This window comes from Rattus norvegicus, chromosome 4 (genome assembly GCF_036323735.1).
Source record: "Rattus norvegicus strain BN/NHsdMcwi chromosome 4, GRCr8, whole genome shotgun sequence".
Classification (NCBI taxonomy): Eukaryota; Metazoa; Chordata; class Mammalia; order Rodentia; family Muridae; genus Rattus; species Rattus norvegicus.
In genome coordinates, this window is record NC_086022.1 from 139241399 (window position 1) to 139267812 (window position 26414).

The 26414-nt window shown below is 35.3% G+C and overlaps 1 protein-coding gene across 2 annotated transcripts in view; it reads left to right on the forward strand.

Moving 5' to 3' along the window:
• The window catches only part of Cntn6 (contactin 6), a 396250-nt gene that overhangs the window by 330309 nt on the left and 39527 nt on the right, over positions 1-26414 (forward strand). For both annotated transcript variants that reach the window (XM_039107156.2, NM_013225.2), the window contains exon 12: positions 5630-5757. In XM_039107156.2, the coding sequence (XP_038963084.1) occupies positions 5630-5757 (128 nt within the window). The remainder of the gene's footprint in view (positions 1-5629; positions 5758-26414) is intronic.

Consider the following 26414-nt stretch of genomic DNA (forward strand, 5'->3'; position numbering starts at 1 on the left):
TTTATACAGAGTTTTCTGCCTCTCATCTAACTCATTTCATTCCAATCTATTTTACATTTTCCAGATATCAGTAAAATTAGACAGTCAATTAAAATTTCATGGTCTACACTATTACCTTCAGACAGGACCAGAAGCGATACTCTAGTTAATAATCTCACTATAAAAATAGCAATATTGCTCTAGTTTCAGCAATAAGAATTTATAATTGCTCAATGTCCTAATTTCTTTTATTTTAAAAATTTTAGCTATCGCCAACCTTCTGTGTCCTTACATTTTGATAGGCTATCACCAAAAAAAGAATATATCTCATTTTCACCTTAGGTTAAAATCTATTTATAAAGGTTTGTTTTTCTCTCTGTAAGTGCATTGTACATTTCTTACATGTTAATACATTTTACTTAATAAAAGAAATGTGTTATTCAGTGTTTATATAGTTTATCATATGCATAGATACAATATTTAGTTTAAGAAAACAGAATACAAAAAGACTGCACAGCTCTGAGAATTTGATGTCCATGTTTTAGATAAAAGATCCCTAGTCCTTTATTTGATGTGCTATTGTGCCTTCAAACTATGTTATTTACAATAACCAATTGGGACAAAGACTAAGGGTCGGGAATCAGGCTGATGGACATTACAGTTTTTCTTTGCTTTGCCTGCTTATATTATTCCTTCAAGACAGAAAGTAGAAATTTTGGATGCTCAGCAACTCGGTAATATCTGACTTTAGCATTAGCCTCATAATGTCTCTTTGTTATGTAGTTCCTACAAACCACAGTGAAACCTACCATGTATCATTTGGCTGTAAAGCAAGCTCTGCTGTACTTAATTCCTATCTTATGCACCAATTATGAAATGAAATGAAGTGAATAATTTGATACAAAAAATACTAGATGTTCCCCTTTCTGTCAGCCTGATGGCCGTGCTACATCTATATATGTGAAAGTCATTAAAGTCACGTGGTCTTTCAACATTTCATATAAGCATCATAATGTGTAACTGATTTAAATAAAAGAGCACTTAGATTTAAATGGTATTAAATATTTTTACTTAATTAAGTGAAGATTTGAGTATCCCAATTAAATCTATACTTGGGAATAAAGCTGTAAGGGGAAGAGTGTTTTCCTCAAATGCAGAGACACGAATCAAGTGTCAAAACTTATTGACACCAAAACAAAAGAAATTTGAGGAACAGGAAATTACAGATGAGTTTAGACAGAAAGCACACTGCTGGATTCAGATAGACAAAGTTTTTAAGAGCGTGAGCACCAGCTACAGCCAAATGATGTCTCTGTACAGTAGTTTTAATCATGACACAAAGCAAAAGCCCAAGTAATAAGGTGAGTACTGGACTGAATAAGAATGGGAGGAATAGCTAACATGTAATAAATCTAATTTTATAATAACTCTATTTTAAATGGCCGAACAAAAATATCATGAAGTTAGAGAGTAGAGTGACAGGGTGTAAATCACTGCTGGAATCATCATCTTGGCATTGCACTCCTTTCAACTCCCGTATCCTTTCTTCCAAGTCCACCCAGGTCACCATAGGATTTTCTGCCTTAATGTTTGAAAAGCGTACACACACACACACACACACACACACACACACACACACACACACACACAAATGTGTGCACACACACTTGCACACACATTTTCAAGTATTACTTATCGAAGGGCACATACTGCATGATTTCTCTAGTAATTGAATTATGAAAATGTGCAATCACAGAGAGTTAGAGTGGAGGAGTAATAACCTGTACCTGCAGAAGAGTGTAGGGAGGGGAAAGTTCAGAGGGCACTCAGTGAGCATAGCATTGCTGTTTAACAGGTAGACCCTGTTGTTTTCTAACATAACAACGAAGGTGAATAAAATCAACAGTAATGTATTATGTATCTCAAAATAATTAGAGAGATAAACTTGAATCTATTTATCATAAAAGAATGATAAATTTTTATGGTGGTTGCTATGTTAATTGCCATGAATATATTGTTGCTCAGTGCATCTGTGAATCTAACTTCCACATTTTCCCTTAGAAATCTGTTCAAACATTAGGTGACAATCAAAAATATTTACTTAAAAGCTTCAGATATACTGTATTGATAGCTTTGTTAAAATAGAATTGGGATATATTTGTTCTCTTTTCGGTTGTGTTCTTCAAGGAGTTAAGAAAGTGTTTGCATACTTAGAGATGAGTGTGACTGCATTAACCTTAAAAGCCCACTGAAATCTAGTCAGAGTCAGAGACAGTGTTAAATTTTCTAATGTATTAATGTCATTCAATCTGCATGACTGAGACAGGCAATATTAATGTTCTTCTTCTACACTAAAAAAATCTGGACATTTGAGGCATTAACCATCTCTTGTCATCTAAATATTAAATATAGGGGCTTAAATTAAGTCATAGTCCATTTGACCCTCAAGGCCATACTTTTTACCACATTGATAATAACACAATGGCACAAAAGAAAAATAATCCTTAGCTCAGTATGGCCATCACAGTTAACTCTAGTGATGTTGAAAATTCTTTCCTAACAGAGGGATGTCATATTAAGATCATGCTAAAATTTGAGGAAAGCTGGGACTGAGGAGATAAAGATCACTCAGGAAAGTTTTTGCTGTACATGTCTAAGGACTTGGTTTGAGTTCTATACCCAGACCGCATGTGAAAACCTGGGAAATAGCACTAGTAACTGTAATTCCATCAAGAGTAAGAGACAAGAGGACCTTGGAGTCCACAGGGAAGCCATCAGAGTTGACACAGCAAATTGTAGTTTTAGTGAGAGATTTTGATTCCAACACTAAGGTAGATCTCTACTGAGAAACTGCATCAGAGCTGTGGGTGGGGCTGGTTTAGGAAAGCTTAGAAACTAGAAAATTGAACATATATGTACATACAACATCTTCTGTCACATTTCAGAAAACAGAGGGAGTATCTGAAAGTCAGATTAAGAAAAATCTGTTAAATCTCATTCTATCCAAATAAGATTATGCATGTGTGTAAATATGAATCTGGTTAATGCTGCTGTTAGTAATTGCATCTTTTGTAAACTATATTTTAGAAACTGAAACTGAATGAATATTTAGTAAAAGTTAAGTGTTCCATGTTCAAAAGAAATAATATGATGAAGATTTTGACTACATGTAGTTCACTGGTCACTTTTCTTTCTCATGTATTTTCTCCACATATATTCCAGACTGTTAAGGGTAGAGTTGACATCAACTGTGAGCTCTGAACTTGACTTGTGTTGAAATTCAATGAGTATTACTTTTACGTAATTCTTGGAGATGCTATGCTGACTCGTTTACACTTAATAGCTTATGTTTTCTTTAGATTTGACCAACAATTATTATTATGAAAAATAACACACTCAGTATTCAACAGTCTTTATTTCTTGAATCAGTAGTGTAATGCCAAACAATGTGCTTCAAACATAAACCTCCATCAAACACTGGAATAATAATCAAAGAATAATAATCAGTTTTAACATTACTCCACTCTTTGTTACTTATTTAAAATTATTTTGAGTTGTTGTAAACCTTCCCATAATTCCATGTTGTTCACATTTCCACTCCTGTGATCTCTAATGTATCATTAAGTATGAAATTGCAAAAAATAGCCATTCACATTATTTTTTTTCTTTTTTTTTTTTCAGAGCTGGGGACCGAACCCAGGGCCTTGCGCTTCCTAGGCAAGCGCTCTACCACTGAGCTAAATCCCCAACCCCGCCATTCACATTATTATTCTTTTATTTTCTCCTTTGTAATTGTAGTTACTTGCTGACTATTCATTCAGATTTCATCTTTAATACCAGAATGATCTTTCTGAGTTTTTCCAGGTAGTTAAATTTATATCTATAGTGTCTGCACTTTGTTCTTTACCTTCTAAGGAAGCCTAAATGCAGTATAGGTAGAAAACTTTAAAATCTTTCACTCATATGTTGCATTCAACCCTCCTGTTAAATGTCTGTGCAAATATTCCAGAACGAGGAGAGTAAAATATCAATCTTTGTGTTTTTCTGTAAGCATTGCCAAAATCATGAAGTAAATATTTCATAAGTTCACAGTGCTGCCTAATCTATACATATCAGTTATTCACTGTAGCTCTGCTAGGGTTAGAAACATTTAAATTTTTATTCTTGTTGTTGTATTTAAGGAGTATTTGCTTATTGTAAAGTAGAAGTAGCATGATGCTTCTATTCACATAAAATACTTTGTTGCCCAATATTAAATTATTTTAGGCCTTGGAAAAATTAATATTCTTTCCTAGTATTAGAGAATGCAAATTCTTGCTTATTATCATGAGTTCTAATTAAGTCAAGAAAAGGCCTGCATCTGCATCTTGTAAAATAGAATAACTTTGTAATTGTGTCAATAATGTACTATTATAATTCTTAAGATGAATCAGGATTTATTGACCAAGATTCTTCATAAATCACAAATACAATGCACATCTGCTCTGGAAGAATACTGTACTCTCATAAACTGCATGGCCTAAAACATGCTAAATCCTTCTGCACTCACTGACAGAAATTTGGAATTCTTCCTCAGTAGTTAACCCAGCATCAGACTCCGGTTTCACATAGATTATAACTGGCTGATATTCACTATGGTTCAAATTGGGTAATTAATTATATTAGCTCCATTTTGTGTTATACACATATTAGAAACAATGATCTGCTTGCACTTCTACAAATAACATTCTGTTATTTTTAATAGTTATAACATGCATGCAAATAGGCTTGCCAAACATCCTTTGTCATTAACTATAGTCATTAATATTAGTTTGTTGCCATGTTCTTTAGTAGAATTCTGAATACCAATTAGTAGTTTTAAAACCATGTTTTTGAAAAATTGCTAAGGAAAATTTACATTTGGAAAAATGTTTTATTTGCTCCCATTTTTGTCTTTTTAATTAAAATATTCATGATGAGGTAAGGAAGACAATTTCTTTATGTCAGGGAAAATGTAATGCAGGCCATTCTGTGAAAGACTGGATTGCATTAGCTGTTCCTCTTTTGTGTATGATACACTGTAAGAATATTTAATTCCCAGTGCTACATGAAAAATCCATGTTTTTATTTCCTTCTGCTACATTTTTATAATAATGTGCTATACAATAAGTGAAGCTCTTGCACACAGAGCCATATAGATGGTTAATCCAACTTTCTAGGAGAGGTAAATATTCTCATGGTTCACATTTGTTCAGTCATTAAAGGGGCTATTTAAGACGTCGTTTGTGAGTGCACTAATAAAGATGCTAAGTCTGGCCTCCACTTTCCCAAATCCAAGTTCATTTTTCAAAAGAGAGCTGACCATTTCAAATGTATAACAAATATCTACATTTCTTATTCATTCATTGACCCAGTGTTAGAACATCGAAGACAGTCATTTAATTTTTAAGATACATTGTTATAAACAGTAATCATTTAAATGATAGAATAATTAATCTGTGTCAACACAAAATCTTATGCCTTTTTTAAATTAATGTGTAGATTTAAGATGGTTTCTAATTAAGAGCATGATAATAAAATGGATATTATCATATATGCATGATTTAAATATTATTTGTAAATACTTATTTGTTCAATTCGAATAGCCTTTCATTGAATATTTTCTTTCCAGAGTTTTTTTCTTGGAGGATGGTAGCCTTAAGATATGCAATGTTACCAGATCAGATGCTGGATCTTATACTTGCGTAGCCACAAATCAATTTGGCAATGGGAAAAGCAGTGGTAGTCTCATCGTAAAAGGTAATTTGTTATCCTGAGGAATTTGTTTTGGATATTTCCATCACCTATGTGTATTTTGACGTTGGGTAACATATTGTATTGTGAAATATTTAATTCAACCTTTATTTAAGAGTTCTGCTACCATAATTCATTAATTGATGTCCTATTTAGGAGCACAATTCTTTTGTAAATGTGAATCCTTTGACAGTGTGTGACTTTGCACACATTTAATACCTGCTGTGCAATATTAAAATTTACCCACGTGCCTTAGTGTTTGGAGCTGGGTAAAGGTCCCAGGTAGCTCCTTTCTTGGTTACTTGCCTCTCAGTCACCTTTGTTTTGTATGAACATTTTCCTTGTGTATTACTTAATTTTCTTCTTTCTTTATTTGGAATTCACTTTATTTGTTTCCAATTGCTGCCACAATGAATTACCACAAATTTAGTGGCTTACTATCACGCAAATTTCTTTTCCTGAAATTCTGGAGGTTTGAAGTTTGAAATGACTTCACTGGGTTAAAGGTAAAGTAACAGCAGTCTGGTTCCTCTGGAGGCTGTAAGGGGTGAATCTGTTCCCTTACCTTTTTAGGCTTTTAGAACCTTCTTTCTTTGAATTGTGGTTCCTTTTTGTATCTTCACTGCTGACACTGTAGTGTCTTTAAATCTTTCTAACTTCTGTTTCCATTGTCCTTATGCTACTCTGGCCTTCCTGCCTCCCTCCTTAAGGACTCTTGTAATTATCTCGAGTTTCCATTTCTGAGACCCTTAATATCATTTTACTTGCAAAACACATTTAAATGTAAAAGGTCACATATTTACAATGCCTAGGGATTAGGTTAGGACAAACTTTGGAGCTTTCTTCAAGTTGCCATAATCTTGACAATGGGGAGAATGAACCAAAAGAAGACAGGCTGATTTTAGGGAAACTAGACAGGAAGATGCTTTGAGGCCAGCTAGAAAGATGCTGGTGATCAGGCCTGGAGAGAGGAAGGTAAATGGATGTAGGACATGTTTCAGAGGGAGGAAATCTTTACCTTGGGTCTGTCTGGGCTCAGTAAAGAAGAACCATACACCAGTGGTTTGAGCAAGTATTTCTATAGGGTCAGACAATGGAACATTTGGTCCCAGGTGGCAGTGCTGTCTGGGAGGTTTAGGAGGTACAGCCTGACTGGAGAAAGTGTGTCACTGGGAGCAGGCTCTGACAGAGTATAGCTGGACTATGCTTCAGTTTCTTCTTTCTGATGCATTTTGTGATAAAATCTCTTTGCTTTCTGCTCCTGTTGCTATGTCTACAATTTGTTGCCATGTTTCCTTGCTAAGATGGACTCATTCTTCTGCAACCAACTGCTTTCTATAAGATGCTTTGGGTCCTGATTTGGTAGCACAGCAAGAAATTGATATAGAAGTCGATGCCAAGAGTGTTGCTGTGAAGAACCTGGCCAAGTTCTTTTGTGTATAAATATGGAAGACTTTGAAACTTTGGACTAGAAAAGCAGTTTAATGCTTTAAGTCAAACTTAATGGGTCATCCTGGCAGGACCCTGGAAAATCACGGTACTGAGAGCAAAGTGGATAGTAGAGGCCTCAGGTTTCAGAAGGAAGCACTGACTTTTATAACAATGGGCCAAAGCCATTTGTGTGATAGTTTGACAAAGAATCTAGCTGCCTTCTACTTTTGTCCTAAGAACTTGGCTGAGGTTAAAGTAAAAAGCAATAGAATAACTTCTTTAATGGAGAAACTTCAAGATTGAATAATGTGGAGTCTATGGTATGACTACTTTTATTTAGTGTTTTTAATTTTTTTCTTTATTTACATTTCAAATGTTATCATCTTTCTCAGTTTTCCCTCTAGAAACCCGCTATCCCATCCCCCCTTCCACTGCCTTTATGAGGTGCTCCCCCACACACTCCCTCACCCCCTCCTCCATGTCCTGGCATTCCTCAACATTGGGGCATCTAGCATTCACAGGAACAAGAGCCTCTCCTCCAACTGATGCCCCACAAGGCTATCCTCTCCAGCGATAGGTCGGTCCATGTGTTCTCTATAGTTGATGGTTTAGTCCCTGAGAGCTATGGGGTATCTGGTTGGGTGGTATTGTTGTTCTTCCTATGGGGTTACAAACCCCCTCAGCTAAATCATCCCTTTCTCCAACTCTTCTATTGGGGACCCCATTCTCAGTCTAATGGTTAACTGCAAACATACATCTCTGTATTTGTCAGGCAATGACAGAGCTTCTCAGGTGACAGCGATATCAGGCTCCTGTCAGCAAGTACTACTTGGCATCCACAATATTTTCTGGGTTTGGTGACTGTATATGGGATAAATCCTTAGGTGGGGCAGTCTCTGGATGACCTTTACTTCAGTGTCTACTCTACTTTTTGTCTCCGTATTTCTTCCTTTGAGTATTTTGTTGTCCCTTCTAAGAAGGACTGAAACATCCACACTTTGTTTTTTTTTTCTTCTTGAGTTTGATATGGTCTGCGCTTTGTATATTGGGAATTAGCATTTGGGCTAATATCCACTTATCAGTGAAAGCATGCCATGTATATTCTTTTGTGATTTGTTTACCTCACTCAGGATGATATTTTCTATTTCCATCCATTTGCCCAAGAATTTTATGAAGTCATTGGTTTTGATAGCTAAATAGTACTCTATTGTGTAAATGTGCCACATTTTCTGTATCAATTCCTCTATTGAAAAATATTTGTGTTCTTTCCAGCTTTTGGCTATTATAAATAAGGCTGCTAAGAACAGAGTGGAGCATGTGTCATTTTTATATCTAGGAGCATCTTTGGATATATGCCCAGGAGTGGAATAGCTGTCCAATTTACCGAAGAACTGTCAGACTGATTTCCAAGATGGTTGTACCAGCTGGCAATTCCACCAGCAATGGAGGAGAGTTCCTCTTTCTCCACATCCTCCTCAGCATCTGCTGTCATCTGAGTTTTTGGTCTTAGCCATTCTGACTGGAATGACATAGAATCTCGGGGTTTTTTGATTTTCATTTCCCTGATGACTAAGCATGTTGAACATTCCTTTAGGTGCTTCACAGCCATTTGATATTCATTTGAGAATTCTTTGTTTAGCTCTGTACCCTATTTTTAATTAGGTTATTTTATTCTCTGGAGTCTGACTACTTGAGTTCTTTGTATATATTGGATATTAGCCCTCTGTGCAGTATAAGATTGATAAAGGTATTTTCCTAATCTGTTGGTTGCCGTTTGTCCTGTTGAAATTGTCCTTTGCAATTTCAGAAGCTCTACAGAAGCTTTGGAATTTTATGAGGTCCCATTTGTCAATTTTTGATCTTAGTACACAAGCCACTGGCGTTCTGTTCAGGAAATTTTCCCTTATGTCCATGTGTTCAAGGGTCTTCACCACTTTCTCTTCTATTAGTTTCAGTGTATCTGGTTTCATGTGGAGGTCCTTGATCACTTGGACATGAGCTTTGTACAAGGAGATAAGAATCGGTCGATTTACATTCTTTTCCTTGCTGAAATCCAGTTGAACCATCACCATTTTTTTTGAAAAAGCTGTCTTTTTTCCTAGTGGATGGTTTTAGCTCCTTTGTCAAAGATCAAGTGACCATAGGTATATGGGTTCCTTTCTGGATCTTCAATTATATTCCTTTGATCTACATGCCTATCTGTGCACCAATACCTTACAGTTTTTATCACTATAGCTCTGTAACATAGTTTGAGGTCTTTTGAGGTGATAAAATACCAGGACTGAGATAACTTGATGAGAGTACTTGAAGTATTTGAAAATCCTTGAAGGGAGTATTTTCTTGTTTTTAGGGAAGTAAGAGTACCTCCCCATCATAGTATGGAGCAAGGTAATAAACAGGCAGGCACAGTCGTGGACAGCAGCTGCAACTTGACATCCCAGAGAACACATTGAGAATATATCAAGCATTTTGTAACCTCAAATCTCTCACCCACTGACAAAAATCCTTCACCATGGACATATCTCCTAATCCTTCATAAGGAGGTTTGCCATGTTAGGACCATAGTGGCCATTATCATTCCAGTCACCAATTTATAACCTATTTGTTTTTTTAAAACAATTTGTATATTATAAAAGAAACAGTGTTTTGTCAACCCATGTTAATAAGCAGATCTTTTTAAGAGAGAAAAGAAGAAATTTATATTGTCCAAAGAAGCCATTCATTATTTCTGTCCCAGAAAATAGATAAGTTCATATATTTAGGGAAGATAAAAACTTACATATTCCATCGTTAAGACTTTTAAGCTAACATCAACTCAAATGTACCTGTATTTATCACCAAGGGACATAATTAGTATCAGTATTATCTATTTTCTACTTTTGCTACTTCATTATATTTAATGTCAACTCAAAAAATAATATGCTTAGGAGAAGCCATATCACAACTATCATTTCTGCCTCCTGGATGGTAAAAATGACTGTCCTACTCAATACTGTGTGCAGATAATTAAGCCCAAATGATTCAATTCTACAATCTTGTTTTCCCATATTTTCTGTTCTAAAAAATAAATGTATTTAAGAAAAAGTAGTTAATAACTAACTTCAACTATCATTTAAAATAACTCACAGGGAATAAAAACTCATCTTTATCCTTGTAAGGATATTTCTGCCAACTTGTCTCAAGTGTGCAACATTATGTCAACAATTGTCAGAGATACTCTGAGAAAATGTAACTGATAAGAATTGATGTGTCAAAAATCCCATCATTGTTGGACATTTTGCAAAAATAAAAAGAAGTTATATTATATTGTCATAAGTTTCTAAGACAGAGATGGACTTTGTGTATCAAGACATATGTCATGGTTTCCTTGAATAACATGATTTTTCTGCAACAATATGTTCAGTGTTTCTATGGAGAAAAGTGCTTCATGTTAGAGCGAAAAAACATGTCCTGGAAGAGAAATATTTGAGATTCACTGCATTAATTTCAATTAAGATAGTATAGAAAGTATATTTTCATTGAATGAAAACAGGTGGTAAAGTACCATAGAGATTGTACTTGCACTGTAGTTGGGTGTTAGACTTTAGGGAAACTCATTAGTAAACAAATAGGAAGTAGGAAATATGTCAGCAGTAGTAATGTGTTCTATGAGGATCAATTTATGGGGAGTATTGAGGAATTAAACTTGTCAACATTACAATATATTATATCTCGCCTGATGATTGTGCTAGTAAAAGTCTTGCACCTTTTCATTCCTATGTCTGAGGAAAGAAAATACTATTGCATAGATTGAACTGAATGAAAGAAAGGCTTCTTTAAAGACCTTTCAAACCTTTACTTTTATGATTATCTCTGCACAGTAATAATCAGGGAAATAAAAGGAAAGGTGACTCACTTAGAAATATCTGGAATTTGGTGATCACAGTGATATATTTGAGTAACTAATTTTGTTTTTCGTTATGGAGGATTGATTATAGTTTCTTGTAATGGGAATAAATCATCTATATTTAAGGACATTTCTAACTGCCCACCACAACCCACAAACACTTTATTTACAAAATAAAAAATGACTAGACAAAAGTATTTTTAGTTTTTTGTTTGTACAAAAAACAAGAGTTGCCTTCTTATTTACTACTTCTATTTGTTTATTTTTTTAAAGTTTTTGAGGATTTCATAAATAATTAATAGTCTATTTGCATTATTTGCACCACTCCAACTCTTTTTTTTTATTAACTTGAGTATTTCTTATATACATTACGAGTGTTATTCCCTTTCCCGGTTTCCGGGCAAACATCCCCCTCCCCCCTCCCCTTCCTTATGGGTGTTCCCCTCCCAACCCTCCCCCCATTGCCGCCCTCCTCCCAACAGTCTAGTTCACTGGGGGTTCAGTCTTAGCAGGACCCAGGGCTTCCCCTTCCACTGGTGCTCTTACTAGGATATTCACTGCTACCTGTGAGGTCAGAGTCCAGGGTCAGTCCATGTATAGTCTTTAGGTAGTGGCTTAGTCCCTGGAAGCTCTGGTTGCTTGGCATTGGTGTGTGTGTGTGTGTGTGTGTGTGTGTGTGTGTGTGTGTGTGTGTGTGTGTTTGTGTGTGCTTTATTTTGTTGTTGTGGTTTTATGTGGAGATCCTTGATTCACTTGAAGTTAAGCTTTGTACAGGGCAAAAAGAATGGATAGATTTGCAATCTTCTACATGCTGACCTCCAGTTGAACCAGAACCATTTGTTGAAAATGCTATCATTTTGCCAATGGATGGTTTAACTCCTTTGTCAAAGATCAAGTGACCATAGGTGTGTGGGTTCATTTCTGGGTCTTCAATTCTATTCCATTTATCTACCTGTCTGTCTGTACCAATACCATGCAGTTTTTATCACTATTACTCTGTAATACTGCTTGAGGTCAGGGATGGTGATTCCCCCAGAAGTTCTTTTATTGTTGAGAATATCTTTTGCTATACTGTGTTTTTTATTATTCCAAATGAGTTTTCAAATTGCTCTTTCTAACTCTATGAAGAACTGAATTGGAATTTTGATGGGGATTGCATTAAATCTGTAGATTGCTTTTGGCAAAATGGTCATTTTTACTATATTAATCCTGCCAATCCATGATCATGGGAGATCTTTCCATCTTCTAAGATTTTCTTCAATTTCTTTCTTCAGAGACTTTAAAAAATAGCTTTAATCTAATGAACATAAGCTTGATTTGATTGTCGAACTTTCATATAATCCTGTCTTAACTAGAATGTTGTCTCTCATTTCCTTACATTCAGGGATGAAGATGGGAGCATTGGTTAAAATAAAAAAAACTATAATTTTATATTCTACAATCTGAATTCTTAGTCTTGGAATAATTGTATAAGTTCTACTAACCATTTTCTTGCTTATGAAGAAAAACCCATTTGGTTGTTGAGATGGTATAACATGTGTGAGTATGTTTGTTGTCTGATACATGATGTCCATCTGATGGTCATTGCAAAGTCAAAGATAGGTTTATTTCTCAAATCTAAATTAGCCCAAGATAGTGACCATAAGGATAACAGAGTGGTGGGTAACAAATTAGAAGTTGCGATAAAGCTGATAAAGCAATCATATCCCTTTAAATTTACTTATCAGCTTCAGTCATGCAGGAAATGTTGCTGTTAGATAACATGTAAAAAGATAATAGTTACAAGAGTGAGACATTTTCCAGCTTAGTTTTAGCCGATACGACTTATCTGTGTTAAGAGGATTCTGAAGTTATCTGCACTGTGTGCCTGGAAATTTCTATTTCACTAATGCAGCAGGATGAGGCAATTTTCCATTCAGACACTGTGAATGCAATTAGCGGCTGCCTTGCCAGATCCTTGCAAGATGCCCAATGTGATCTGAGGACATGTTCCATAGGCACAAAAGGGGGAATCAGAGGGAAAAAAATAGTTCTAAGTGTTTTTATTTTTGAGGACTTGGATTAAAAATATCACATTCTATACATACACAATGGGGTATATGAATATCCCATAAAGGACTGAATTATTTGATCTGGCATTTAGAAAATTATTAAAAAGCAGAGTAACAGAAGGCTATAAAAATGATCTTGTTTGCAGGCAACATTTGTTTTTGTTTCCCCACTGGAGAAGTTTCGGATGTTCAATTATAGGCCTCATTGCTTCAGCATTATTTTCAACTGAAATGTCGGAACTTGGAAAAGCATATCTAATGTGCAAATTAAGTTTATTGCCACTCATTTAGCTGTTTATTCTTTGTGATAGAAGTCTTTATTATACCCGCATACAGAATGCCCTGTGCTTTTTTCTCATGCAGAATGTGAGCGCTCCCTAACATTGGTCAGCACTTCTGAGAGGAATACATACGTAAGACAGGTAGATCATTGGAGGCTTTGCAGAATAAAACGACAGTGTAATAAACAGCACTGCAGAGACTTTTTGGTTGTTAGCACAACTTTATCAACAAGCCCAGCTTTATCATAAAGTCCTACTTGTCTGAGTAAACCAAAGTGCAATCTCAGAGAATTGGCAAGAGATTGGACCGCATTTGTCTTCTGGTACAGGCTGGGAGAGCATCAGTAAAAATTTTTGTGAAAATAACAATCCCCTCACAACTTTCATCTCACACTCTATATTTCTCCTCCAGAAAGGGATTTGATGTATCTTAATTTAGATATTTTTGAATTATAAAATATTGATACCGAGATTATTCATCAGCTTTATTGAAACTTCTAATTGTTGATTAAATATATATTAAATCTTAACACTGGTCAGGTAATTATTTCATTTTCCTTTCAATGCAACAATTAAGTTTGGAGTGGATTCTTGGTTCTCAAATACTTGAAGCTTACAAAATTTCAAGTGTATTTGTAGAAACAAACAAAAACATACAGTATTTCCTAGCTTCTATAGAACTGTAAAGTGTCAGATGAAAAACAATCCAAGTAATATTGTTTTATATAAGAAATATAAATTTGATAATGCAAGTATAGTAATAGCCCATAGCCCATTAAACAGTTAGAGCTTTGAAACTGAATAGCTGGCATGTCTAATCTGTAGGCTAGAATCTGCAGTACAGTCTGATAGAATAAATGCAAGTCCTACTTTTGATTATTACTTTGTATATAGGTCTATATTTAATTGGACATTCTTACTTTCTATGAGAACCTTGTATATAGCCTTGCATAATTCCTATAATTTCCTGGTGATTATATATATGGATCAATGATGTCTCTTACTTAATTGTATTTTTTTTCATTCTGGAATTATTTCCTATTTAACTCTGTGTTATTTAAATATTAGCATACAAGATATATGTCCAATGGTGACTTCAGGTAACCTTGCATATATGAAACATGACAAGCACGGTTATTCTGTGCTTTGAAGTTAAGTGATATCCAATTGTGGTAGATTATAACCAAAGCACTACATGTAAATTTTAATGTGCATAAACATATCTTAATAGATAATCTTGGCATGCCTCAAAATAACTAATGGTGCAGATTTGTGGTTTGTATGCATGAGCAGTAAGAGCATATTAAAGAAATGTTATTTTTTTCTACTTCTAATTACCTTGAATCCGAAAAACAAAAACAACATCATACTAATTTCTTGTTTTGTTCTGCTCTAAGCATTATTGGAGAGCAATAGCTTTGAGTTTTCTGTGTTTTCATGCCCTTCTCTGTTTCCTTAGTTTTCGGTGGACACAACAATAACTCAGTTCCACATTTATTTTGCTTTCTATCTTCCATGACAATCTGTGTGCTCCTGTGCACAGTGCAGGTGGAGAACCCTGTCACCCTGCAGGACATTAGTGCTCTGTGGTTACTCATCATAGCTAACTTCTCTTGTGCCCACTGGCCAGAACACGTGCATTTCCCCCAGCATCTTCTCCCCAGTATCCACCATTGCACAGAAGGTTTTTATGTATGCGGGCATGCTTAGAGATTCCATGTATAAATTAGTTCATACAATGCTTTTTCTCTTTTTGAAAATAGTACTTATAGCACATTAAGCCTTATTTCACATGTCATCCTGGAAGATCTGTGCTGTCAGAAATAAAAATTCCTCTGATCAATGGTCTGAATAATATTCCAGTATTCCAATGGCACAATGTTGTGATAGCCTTTCTTTTGTTTATCCTTTCAATGAATATTAGATGTACACTATGCTTTTATATATTAGTTATTGTGAACCATGCTGTAATGAACATGGGAATGTAAAAAAGTATAAAGCAAACAGTGCTGGGTAATACGAAAGTTCTCATGAAAAGTTTTAATGGCGTCTTCATATTGTTTTATTATTTTACTCTAAAGACTACCCAATTAACAATGTCATTTAGAGACCATGTGTTATTTTTGCTTCACAGCCTTAACAACACTTATCTCTTGTCTTTCTGTTAATAGCGCTTCCAAAAGGTGTGATTCTTTGATTTGCATATCCTTGATGATAAAGAGTGTTAAGTATCTTCATAGATATCTCTTGGTCATTTATACCTTTTCTTTGGGGAAAATTATGTATTTATGTACAAGCTGCGTTACAGTCATGTTAATCAAGCACTTATCTTTAGAAGAAAAACAATTCCAGAAGAAGCATGGAGGTAACAAATAAAGAGAAATAAAAAGCAGATTAGAAATCAGAAATATTCACAAAGTTAAGAAAGGAATCATATTTCCAAAGAATATTTTAATGTTTCCAATCTTCACAAGTATCTTGTAAGGAAAAAATTCATAGAATTATATCACCTATTTGAAGTGTTATTTATACACTATCAGACTTTATGATGGTATCTTAGCAACACCTCCTGTCTTGTTATAGATATATGAAAGGAGTGCCACATGTTTGTTCAGAGAACAAGCTGATTATATATCTTTGTACATTGTAGATCTTGGGGTGGAGTTGACAACTTCAAGCAGTCACCTTGGAAACATTATCACTCACAAATGAAGCTTTCAACCATGTCATTGATATAAAAGAAAACAAAAGATAATAAAATTATTAGATTCATCATGGCCAATGATGCCACTTACATTTTTATTACCTCATTTTACCTTCACAATGGTTCTATGAGATTATGATATGTTAAAAGCATTCTGGACTATTGATATATTGGACCAATTTATTGTCTTTAAGAAAAACAGATTTCATGTTTCTGACAGGTTTTTATGTAATTAGTTTCCCTGTCTACTAGATAATTCATAGCTGAAGATCAATTAAGGAAACATCACTGGTAATTATGACAGTGTACACATGAGTAAAACTATCAAAAGTGTCCTGGATTCTATGACATTTTCCCTTATATCACCAAAAAGCATGATTGCTATGTAACACTATTTTGCTGTGGTGACTTTGCCTTGCCAATGTATATCAAAAATGGTTACTATTAAGATTCCACCATTTTTCTTTTACATGTAGGATAAATTTTAAAAAGTACTTATTTTTATTACTTTAGATGCTGTGGGAAAACAACGTCTATGATTTTCACGACTGTCTCCTATTGAAAAAATCATTAAAACTGCACATAAAGTTAAATAGTGTGGTACAAAGAGTCTTAGGTACATGTTACCCGATGTGGACATTTAAAAAGAACTATTTTCTAAATTTGTTTCATGTATATCCTTATTGACAACCCAAACATATATCATAATGATCTGCAGGTAAATTCTGTATATTATATTTTATTAAGCATTTCTGGAGGTATTTTTAAAACAGAAATAATTTTTAACATAAAACTATAATAGTGTTACCCTCTTAAAGATGAGCAACATTGAAGATTCTAGTTATCATGATTTTCATGAATATTAATATGTATTTCTGCATATTACTCGCATGTATCTATAAAATCCTTATTTCACAAGATAAATTGAGTATACAAATGGAAATATTCTGTATTTGTTAAGTATGGAGATTCTTGAATTACTGTGTGTCTGTAACCAAAGAATTCTTGAGCTCTCATTGCATTTAATTGTCCTATGGAGTTTTGGGTATTTGTTCAATTCACAGGATTAAATCCTCATAAAGTTGGACTGCCATGTCTACATCTGAAATTTTTCAGATTTGATTTATTTAATTTGTAGTAAACCCTCCCCAATCCACAGTATTGGACAATTTATGCTGCTAAATTTAATGCAGTGTCACATTTTTCCTAAAATAGAAATGTCATTTTAAAATTTTATAATTATTTCTCCAAACTAGCATTTGAGATAAATGCACAAATTCACTGGAGAATCTTAAGAAAAGTCCATATTCACGGATCTCCCTTGAAATCTACTGATTCAGTATTTCATGTGGCAATTGAGAAATTTATATTTTGAGCATATCTGACAATAAATTCCTGTTCATGTGTAATTTTCAAATCACTGTTCTACACATATTAAGAACATAAATGGCATATTCAAGAGAAATAAAATAATGCAAAATAGATTAATTCATCCTTTTTTGCTCCAATATAAAGATCCTTAATAAATCTAAAATTTTGTGAGTGATAGTCTACCACAGTCCACTTCCCCTCATTTAATTTCAGACTCCAAATCTCTCACTTATTAATAAATTGCCAGTAGTCTTTTGGCATTAATGAACCTTAGGTAACATGAATTCTCTCTTAGAATAGACCCACACTTAAGAAAGGACTAGAATATATGAGAACATGTGCATTACATTGGTTTTGATAGGAGCAATTTGAAGAAATCACGGAGATGCTTGACTTTATCAACATGTTCAAGAATATGCAAATAATGAAATTAATGGATTAAAGCCAAGTCTTATTTTTCCTTGCAAATACCGTTAAAAACTGCATATTTGTGTAACTCAAGTACTGCTCCTGTTCTCTGCAAGTATAATCTTGCCATTCTAATGTGCATATATTGAGTTTTCTTTTGGTGCTGTGCATGACTGCAAAGTGATTTCTGTAAGAGAATAATTAGGGCTTCATGGCTGTTTAAAAGTCACATACATACAATTGGGTTGGTTCTCACACAATTTGGGGAGAGGACCATGAAACCTAAGCACTGCTTTGTTTACATAGGTGAATATTCAAAGCAGATACTATGCATCAAGTTTTCACTTTTCTTGGATAATACAGTTAATCCTCCCTGGGTAGATCGTAGTTTCTATTCTCCTTGCTGTGACAGAATACTGAACTTAGTGAACTTAATAAAGAAAGTATTTTTTGAGAGGATACAGTCCATGGGTACAGAAGGCATGGCAACAGAAGCATAAGGTAGCTGACCGCCTGCATCATTACTAAGAAACCTGGGGAAAAAACAAATACTGGAGTTTGCCTGACTTGCTCATTATCCCCATTTAATTTCATCTTGGACCTTAACCTATGGTACAGTAGCACCAATTTTCAGGATGCATTGTTTTGCCTTCGTTTAACTTGTTTAGAAATACTCTCAAATTCATGGCTAAGATGTGCTTCCCAAGTGATTCCAAATCCACTCAAGTTGACAATATGCAAAATAACCTTATCAGAAACACTGCCCCTTTCATAAAGAAAAATGTGTTCCACTAGAACACATTTTTATTCCAGACTTCCAGTATTTCTCACATTTTTCAAGAAAAATACACACTTTTTAAAAAAAATTGATAAATTAAAATTGCATATATTTATGGAGCACAGTGTGAGGTTTTGATATGTTTTTATTGTTATGTTGTTAAATTAAGCTAATTAAAATACTAGTCATGTAATATGCTTATTGCATTTTAAAATGAAATTATGCTAATTCTACTGCGAAAACTTGAGTATGTGATATATTATTATTAACTACTACTCATCCTGCTGTTTTATAAATGCTTAAACATCATGTTCCTATCTAGATTAAGTTTTGTTCCCTTTGACATGCTGTCCTCTTTCCCCATCTTTCCTTTCACATTTGCCTCCTAAAACTCTGTTATCTTCTATATCGTAGTCATTTGTAAGACTGGACTTATTTGCATGGTACACCAGAACTGCCCTGAGACACTTTACCCAGACTCAAACCATCTCTTGCTGAAACATGCCCGTATTTAGTTTCACATTCCCGTTGTCTTTTGCTTTTTTTTTTCTTTTCTATTTTTCGGAGCTAAGAACTGAACCCAGGGCCTTGCGCTTGCTAGGCAAGCGCTCTACCACTGAGCTAAATCCCCAATCCCACATTCCCATTGTCTTAAAGTTCTTTTTTTAAGTTCATTTTTCTGGGATATTTGATGCATTTACATTTCAAATGTTATCCCCTTTCCTCCCTCTCCCATCCCCCTCCCATCTTCCCCTGTCTCTAAGAGGATGGACCTATTTCCACCCACCAACTCCAACCTCAATGCCCTGGCATTACCGTACATTGGGGGAATAAGCCTTCACAGGACCAAGGACTTTTCCTTCTATTGATGCTGGACAATGTTATCCTCTGCTACATATGAAGCTGGAGTCATAGGTCCCTCCATATGTAGTCATTGGTTGGTGGTTTAGACCCTGGGAGCGCTGGTAGGGTTTGGTTGGTTAACATTGTTGATAGTCCTATGGTGTTGCGAACCCCTTCAACTCCTTCAATCCTTTGTCTAACTCCTTCATTGGGGTCCGCATGTTCATTCCAATGGTTACCTGCAAGAATCCTCATCTGTATCACTAGGGCTCTGGCAGAACCTCTCAGGAGACATTCACATCTGGCTCCTGTCAACAAGCACTTTTTGGCATCAGCAATAATGGCTGGGTTTGGTGGCTGCATATGGCATGGATCCCCAGGTGGGGCAGTCTCTGGATGACCTTTACTTCAGTCCCTGCTCCACTCTTTGTCCCAGTATTTCCTCCAGTGAGTATTTTGTTCTCCCTTCTAAGAAGAAATGAAGCATCCATATTTTGATCTTCCTTCTTCTTGGGCTTCATATGATCTGTGAATTTTTTCTTAGGTATTCCAAACATTTGGGCTAATATCCACTTATCAGTGAGTGCATACTATTTGTATCTGCCTATCTCTGTACCAATTCTATGCAGATTTTATCATAATTGCTCTGTAATACAGCTTGAGGTCAGGGATGGTGATTTCCCCAGAAGTTTTTTATTGTTGGGAATAGTTTTCACTATCCTGGGTTTTTTGCTTTTCCAAATGAATCTGCAAATTGCTCTTCCTAATTCTATGAAGAATTGAGTTGGAATTTTGTTAGGAATTGTATCCAATCTGTAAATTGCTTTTGACAAGATGACCATTTTTTACTATATTAATCCTGCCAATCAATGATCATGGGAAATCTTTTCATCTTCTGAGATAATCCTTCATTTCTTTCTTCAGAGACTTGAAGTTCTTGTCATACAGTACTTGTATTTCATTTGCTTGGTCAGAGTCACACCAAGGTATTTTATATAATTTGTGGGTATTGTGAAGGGTGTCATTTCCCTAATTTCATTCTCCTCATGTTTATCCTTTGAGTAGAGGAGGGCTACTGATATATTTGAGTTAATTTTTATATCCAGCCACTTTGCTGAAGTTGTTTATCAGCTGTGAGTTCTCTTCTGGAATTTTTGTGGTCACTTACGTATACTATCATATCCTCTGTAAACTGATATTTTGACTTCTTCCTTTCCAGCTTGTATCCCTTTGACCTCTTTCTGTTGTCTAATTGCTCTAGCTAGGACTTTAAGTACTATATTGAGCAGGTAGGGAGAGAGTGGACAGCCTTGTCTACTCCCTGATTTTAGTGGGATTACTTCAAGTTTCATTGCATTTATTTTGATATTGACTACTGGTTTGCTGTATATTGCTTTTCCTATGTTTAGGTATGGGCCTTGAATTCCTCCTCTTTACAAGACTTTTATCGTAAAGGCATGTTGAATTTTGTCAAATGCCTTCTCAGCATCTAATGAAATGATCATGTGGTTTTATATCCTTGAGTTTGTTTATGTAGTGGATTACATTGATGGATTTCCATATATTGAACCATCCTTGCATCCCTGAGATGAAGCCTACTTGAGCATGGTGAATGATAATTTTGTCTTCCAGGATTTGGGTTTGAGAATATTTTTGAGTATTTTTGCTTCGATGTTCCTGAGGGGAATTGGTCTGTAGTTCTCTTTCTTTGTAGGGTCCTGTGTGGTTTAAATATAAGCATAATTGTGACTTCAAAGAACGAATTGGGTAGTGTTTCTTCTGTTTTAATTTTGTGGAATAGTTTGAAGAGTATTGGTATTAGATAGTCTTTGCAGGTCTAAAAAGAATTCTGTACTAAACCCATCTGGTCCTGGGTTTGTTTATTTGTTTTTTCTGTTTTGTTTTGCTTTTGTTTTTGTTTTTTGGTTTTTTTGTTTGTTTTTAGTTGGAAGACCTTTTATGACTGCTTCTATTCCTTTTGGGGTTATAGGACTGTTTAGATGGTTTATCGATCCTGATTTAAATTTGGTACCTAGTACCTGGTATCTGTCTAGAAAATTGTTCATTTCATTTCAAACTTGTTGAGTATAGGCTTTTGTAGTAGGATATGGTATTTTTTTAAATTTCCTTAGTTTCTATTGTTATGTCTCCCTTTTCATTTCTGATTTTGTTAATTTGGATACTGTCTCTCTGCCCATCACTGCACTTGTTTTCTAAGTAATGTCTAGTGGTGTGGTGGAGCATGCATAGATATATATGCAAGATGATGATTCTCTGCAGGAGCTCAGGCCTACAGCAAGCATGTGAAAACGTGGCCCATTGTGCAGGTATGCATATTCAAGCCTAATGACTGTCAGCAGAGCCTGATTCCCAAATGAGATTGTAAGGACATTAGGATCCACATCCATGTGGCTACATGTGATAATAGAGGTAGCAGTAGAAAACAGCTGTGAACAGCAGCAAAGGCTGCTGATCAGAAAATGTTGCGATCCAGTGGCTGCCTTCAGGCTGAGAACAGGCCAGCTTGCCTATATGCTGCTGTGGCATTTTTTACTGATGTTAACATTTCTGTCTTAGGACCAAGGCAGGAACTGTTATTAGGCAGGCAAAAACTTTTCCAGCAAATTATTACAAATAAAGCATACTTATATGTTTGGGCAGTGCAATAAAGTATATCACGTGGTTGCATGAATTCTTCAAAGAGTTTAAAAATCTATGAGTTTTGAACACTCTTGTGACATGGTAAAACTAATATCCACAGGGCTAGAAATAAAAATTTAATTTGAAGATTATTTGATTCAAGGACAAAAGCACTATTTTTATATGAAGCTTCAGAAAAACCAAATATTAATGAGTTTTTCTTGTAATTTAAAATACAAAATGGAATGAAGAAGTGATTTTTGAACTAATACACAAATCATAAATCTACATCAGCTCCCTCTACCGTGTTCATAGTTTATACCCCATATCAGAATCATCAAAGTTCTTTCATATACATTGACCTGAAAAAATTAAATGAAAACTTACATAAACTAGATTTTTTAGTGCCAAGAGTTGAAATTATTTTAAAATAAGATTATTGCATGTCTATTAACGGCTCTAAATATTCTAAATTTACATTTCAAAGTAATTTATCAGAAGTTCACAGTAATTTTGCAGTCTGAAACTGCAGTTAGTAGTTCTAAAAATGTTATGTTGGCCTGAAAGGTCCTTCAGAAAATAAAACATTTATCAAAAAAAAAAAAGCATTTATCACGCACTTGCAAAGAGCAGAAATGTAGCACAAGTAATTACCTCAATTCAAAATGAAGCTGCTAAAAATATAGATTCCAACAGTCTGATGAGTCTTCAGAGAAGCAAGTAAGAAAAATACAATAATCAAGATATATGTTATAGTATTTAGATTGTATTTTATATTAAATTATGATAGTCGAAACATGTGTTAGAATACATAAATACTACTTATGTATCAATATTACACTTATTAAATTTTATAGATAGTAAACTATTTAAAGAAAAATGCCTTTTATTAACTTAAAAATGCCCTTTATTAACTTAAAAACAATTTTCCTTATCTTTTGAACCTAGCTCCTATTTTATCTCACAGTGGGACCTAACACTTACGTGACTTGATGAGGTCTGTCTCTTTCCTGTTTGTGATTGTATGAGGACTTCTTGTTTCCACAGTCACTCATGTCTTCCTGTCTGGGTCACCCAAGATTTTATAGCAAAATGGCTCCCTTGCATATTCCAAACAGGTTTCTTTATAAAATCCTTTGCAGCATAGAGAGTGTTGTTCTCTCCTATTACTCTTGAGCTTTGCCTGGAATTCTTCTTTACCATGGGCTTCTATGTTAATGCAATTTGTCTTCAGTAAACTAATTCCTCAACAGAAGAACATATTAATGTAGTGACTTTGCACAGAACTGCTAACATTTTGGCAATAGAATGGCATTATATAGAACAGTATACAATAGTACAAGCTCACACATAACAGTCTCCCCCATTACAAGGGAAATGTACATTATTAGTTTTTTAAATGTTAAAAAATTATTTATTATAACCATTGATATAAATCATTCAGAAGGGATAATTAAATTGTATATAATGCATATATAAACAAACAGCTTTATTTAATGTAATTTTGTTCAATATTCAGCTTAATAAAAAAGTAGAAAATAGTTTAGGTATGTCATTAAATGAACTAGTATAAAACAAACAAACAAAATCTATTGAGTAACTTGCCCAGAGTCAATATTTAGAAATGAGTAAGACATTGTAATAAAACCTGAACCAAAATAAATCTATAAGAAAATAAATTATTATAAGGTAATTGTAAGACTAGAAGTACTCTAAAAATGGATTAGCTAAAACAAATGCAGTCTTGAGCACACAATAGGAAGTAAAAACAAACTCAGGATTCTCTCTTTGATAAGTGGATATTAGCCCAAGAGGTCGAATTACCCAAGATGCAATCCACAGACTATAGGAAGCTCAAGAAGAAGGATGACCAAAATGAGGATGCTCCCTCTCCTTCTTAAATGGGAAAAAATGTCCATAGAAGGGGATATGGAAAAAAGTTTAGAGCAGTGACTCAAAGAATGGCCATTCAGAGCCTGCCCCACATGTGGACCATATATATACAGCCACCAAAACTAGATAGGATTGATGAAGCTAAAAAATGCATGCTGAAAGGGACCGGATATATATCTCAACTGAGAGACACATCCAGAGTATGTCCAATACAGAGGACAATGCTAGCAGCAAATCACTGAACTGAGAATAGGACCCCTTTGGGGGGGGAATTAAAGGAAGGATCAGAAGAGCTGAAGGAGCTAAGAAATGTTCAACATCTTTAGTCATAAGGGAAATGCAAATCAAAACAACCCTGAGATTTCACCTCACACCAGTGAGAATGGCTAAGATCAAAAACTCAGGGGACAACAGATGCTGGCGAGGATGTGGAGAAAGAGGAACACTCCTCCATTGTTGGTGGGATTGCATACTGGTACAACCATTCTGGAAATCAGTCTGGAGGATCCTCAGAAAATTGGACATTGAACTGCCTGAGGATCCAGCTATACCTCTCTTGGGCATATACCCAAAAGATGCCCCAACATATAAAAAAGACACGTGCTCCACTATGTTCATTGCAGCCTTATTTATAATAGCCAGAAGCTGGAAAGAACCCAGATGCCCTTCAACAGAGGAATGGATACAGAAAATGTGGTACATCTACACAATGGAATATTACTCAGCTATCAAAAACAACGAGTCTATGAAATTCGTAGGCAAATGGTTGGAACTGGAAAATATCATCCTGAGTGAGCTAACCCAATCACAGAAAGACATACATGGTATGCACTCATTGATAAGTGGCTATTAGCCCAAATGCTTGAATTACCCTAGATGCCTAGAACAAATGAAACTCAAGACGGATGATCAAAATGTGAATGCTTCACTCCTTCTTTAAAAGGGGAACAAGAATACCCTTGGCAGGGAAGAGAGAGGCAAAGATTAAAACAGAGACTGAAGGAACACCCATTCAGAGCCTGCCCCACATGTGGCCCATACATATACAGCCACGCAATTAGACAAGATGGATGAAGCAAAGAAGTGCAGACCGACAGGAGCCGGATGTAGATCGCTCCTGAGAGACACAGCCAGAATACAGCAAATACAGAGGCGAATGCCAGCAGCAAACCACTGAACTGAGAATAGGACCCCCGTTGAAGGAATCAGAGAAAGAACTGGAAGAGCTTGAAGGGGCTCAAGACCCCATATGTACAACAATGCCAAGCAACCAGAGCTTCCAGTGACTAAGCCACTACCTAAAGACTATACATGGACTGACCCTGGACTCTGACCTCATAGGTAGCAATGACTATCCTAGTAAGAGCACCAGTGGAAGGAGAAGCCCTGGGTCCTGCTAAGACTGAACCCCCAGTGAACTAGACTGGTGGGGGGAGGGCGGCAATGGGGGGAGGGTTGGGAGGGGAACACCCATAAGGAAAGGGAGGGGGGAGGGTGATGTTTGCTCGGATATCGGGAAAATATAAGAAATACTCAAGTTAATAAAAAAAAAATAAAATGTAAAAAAAAAATAAAACAATGCCAACCAACCAGAGCTTCCAGTGACTAAGCCACTACCTAAAGACTATACATGGATTGACCCAGGGTTCCAACTGCATATGTAGCAGAGAACAGCCTTGTTGGGGGACCAGTGGAACGGGAAGCCCTTGGTCCTCCCAAGGTTGGACCTGCCCAGGTCAGGGGAATGTCTATGGGGGGCATGGGGGTTATGGGGGGAACACCCGTATGGGGGAGGGGGTGGGGATGGGGGATTAGGGATAGGAAACCGGGAAAGGGAATACCATTTGAAATGTAAGTAAAGAAATATATCTAATAAAAAAAGATTACAAAGAAAGAAAGAAAAAAATAAGAAGAATAAGCCCAACTGTGACTTTAGGAGAAAAACACTACTTAGAATCTTGAAATTTAGTAAATTAATTTATTCATGAAAGTTTCTGTATTTCCTTTAAAAATTTAAGCATAAATTTTTATTTGTTTGCATGGATGCCATTACATTCTTATTATTAAAGCATATTATTTGGTGAATTTTGTTTTTAGAAATTTCCATAAGCTTAGTTTCCATTAATTCTGGTATTAATTACTTGTACAGGTTGACAAACTAAAATACCAAATCTTGATCTCTGTTCATAAACAAATCAGAGATCTTAACAAATGTGCCCCAATAAAACTCACTTAGTAACTAGAGCTAGAGAAAAGAAACAAGATGTTGAAGTTTAATGAGGGCATATGACTTTGTTTATCAAAGGAAACCCCAAGATCATCTTGTTTACTTCCTAGTGTATATATTATTACTTAATGCTTTGGTTGACAGCCCTAC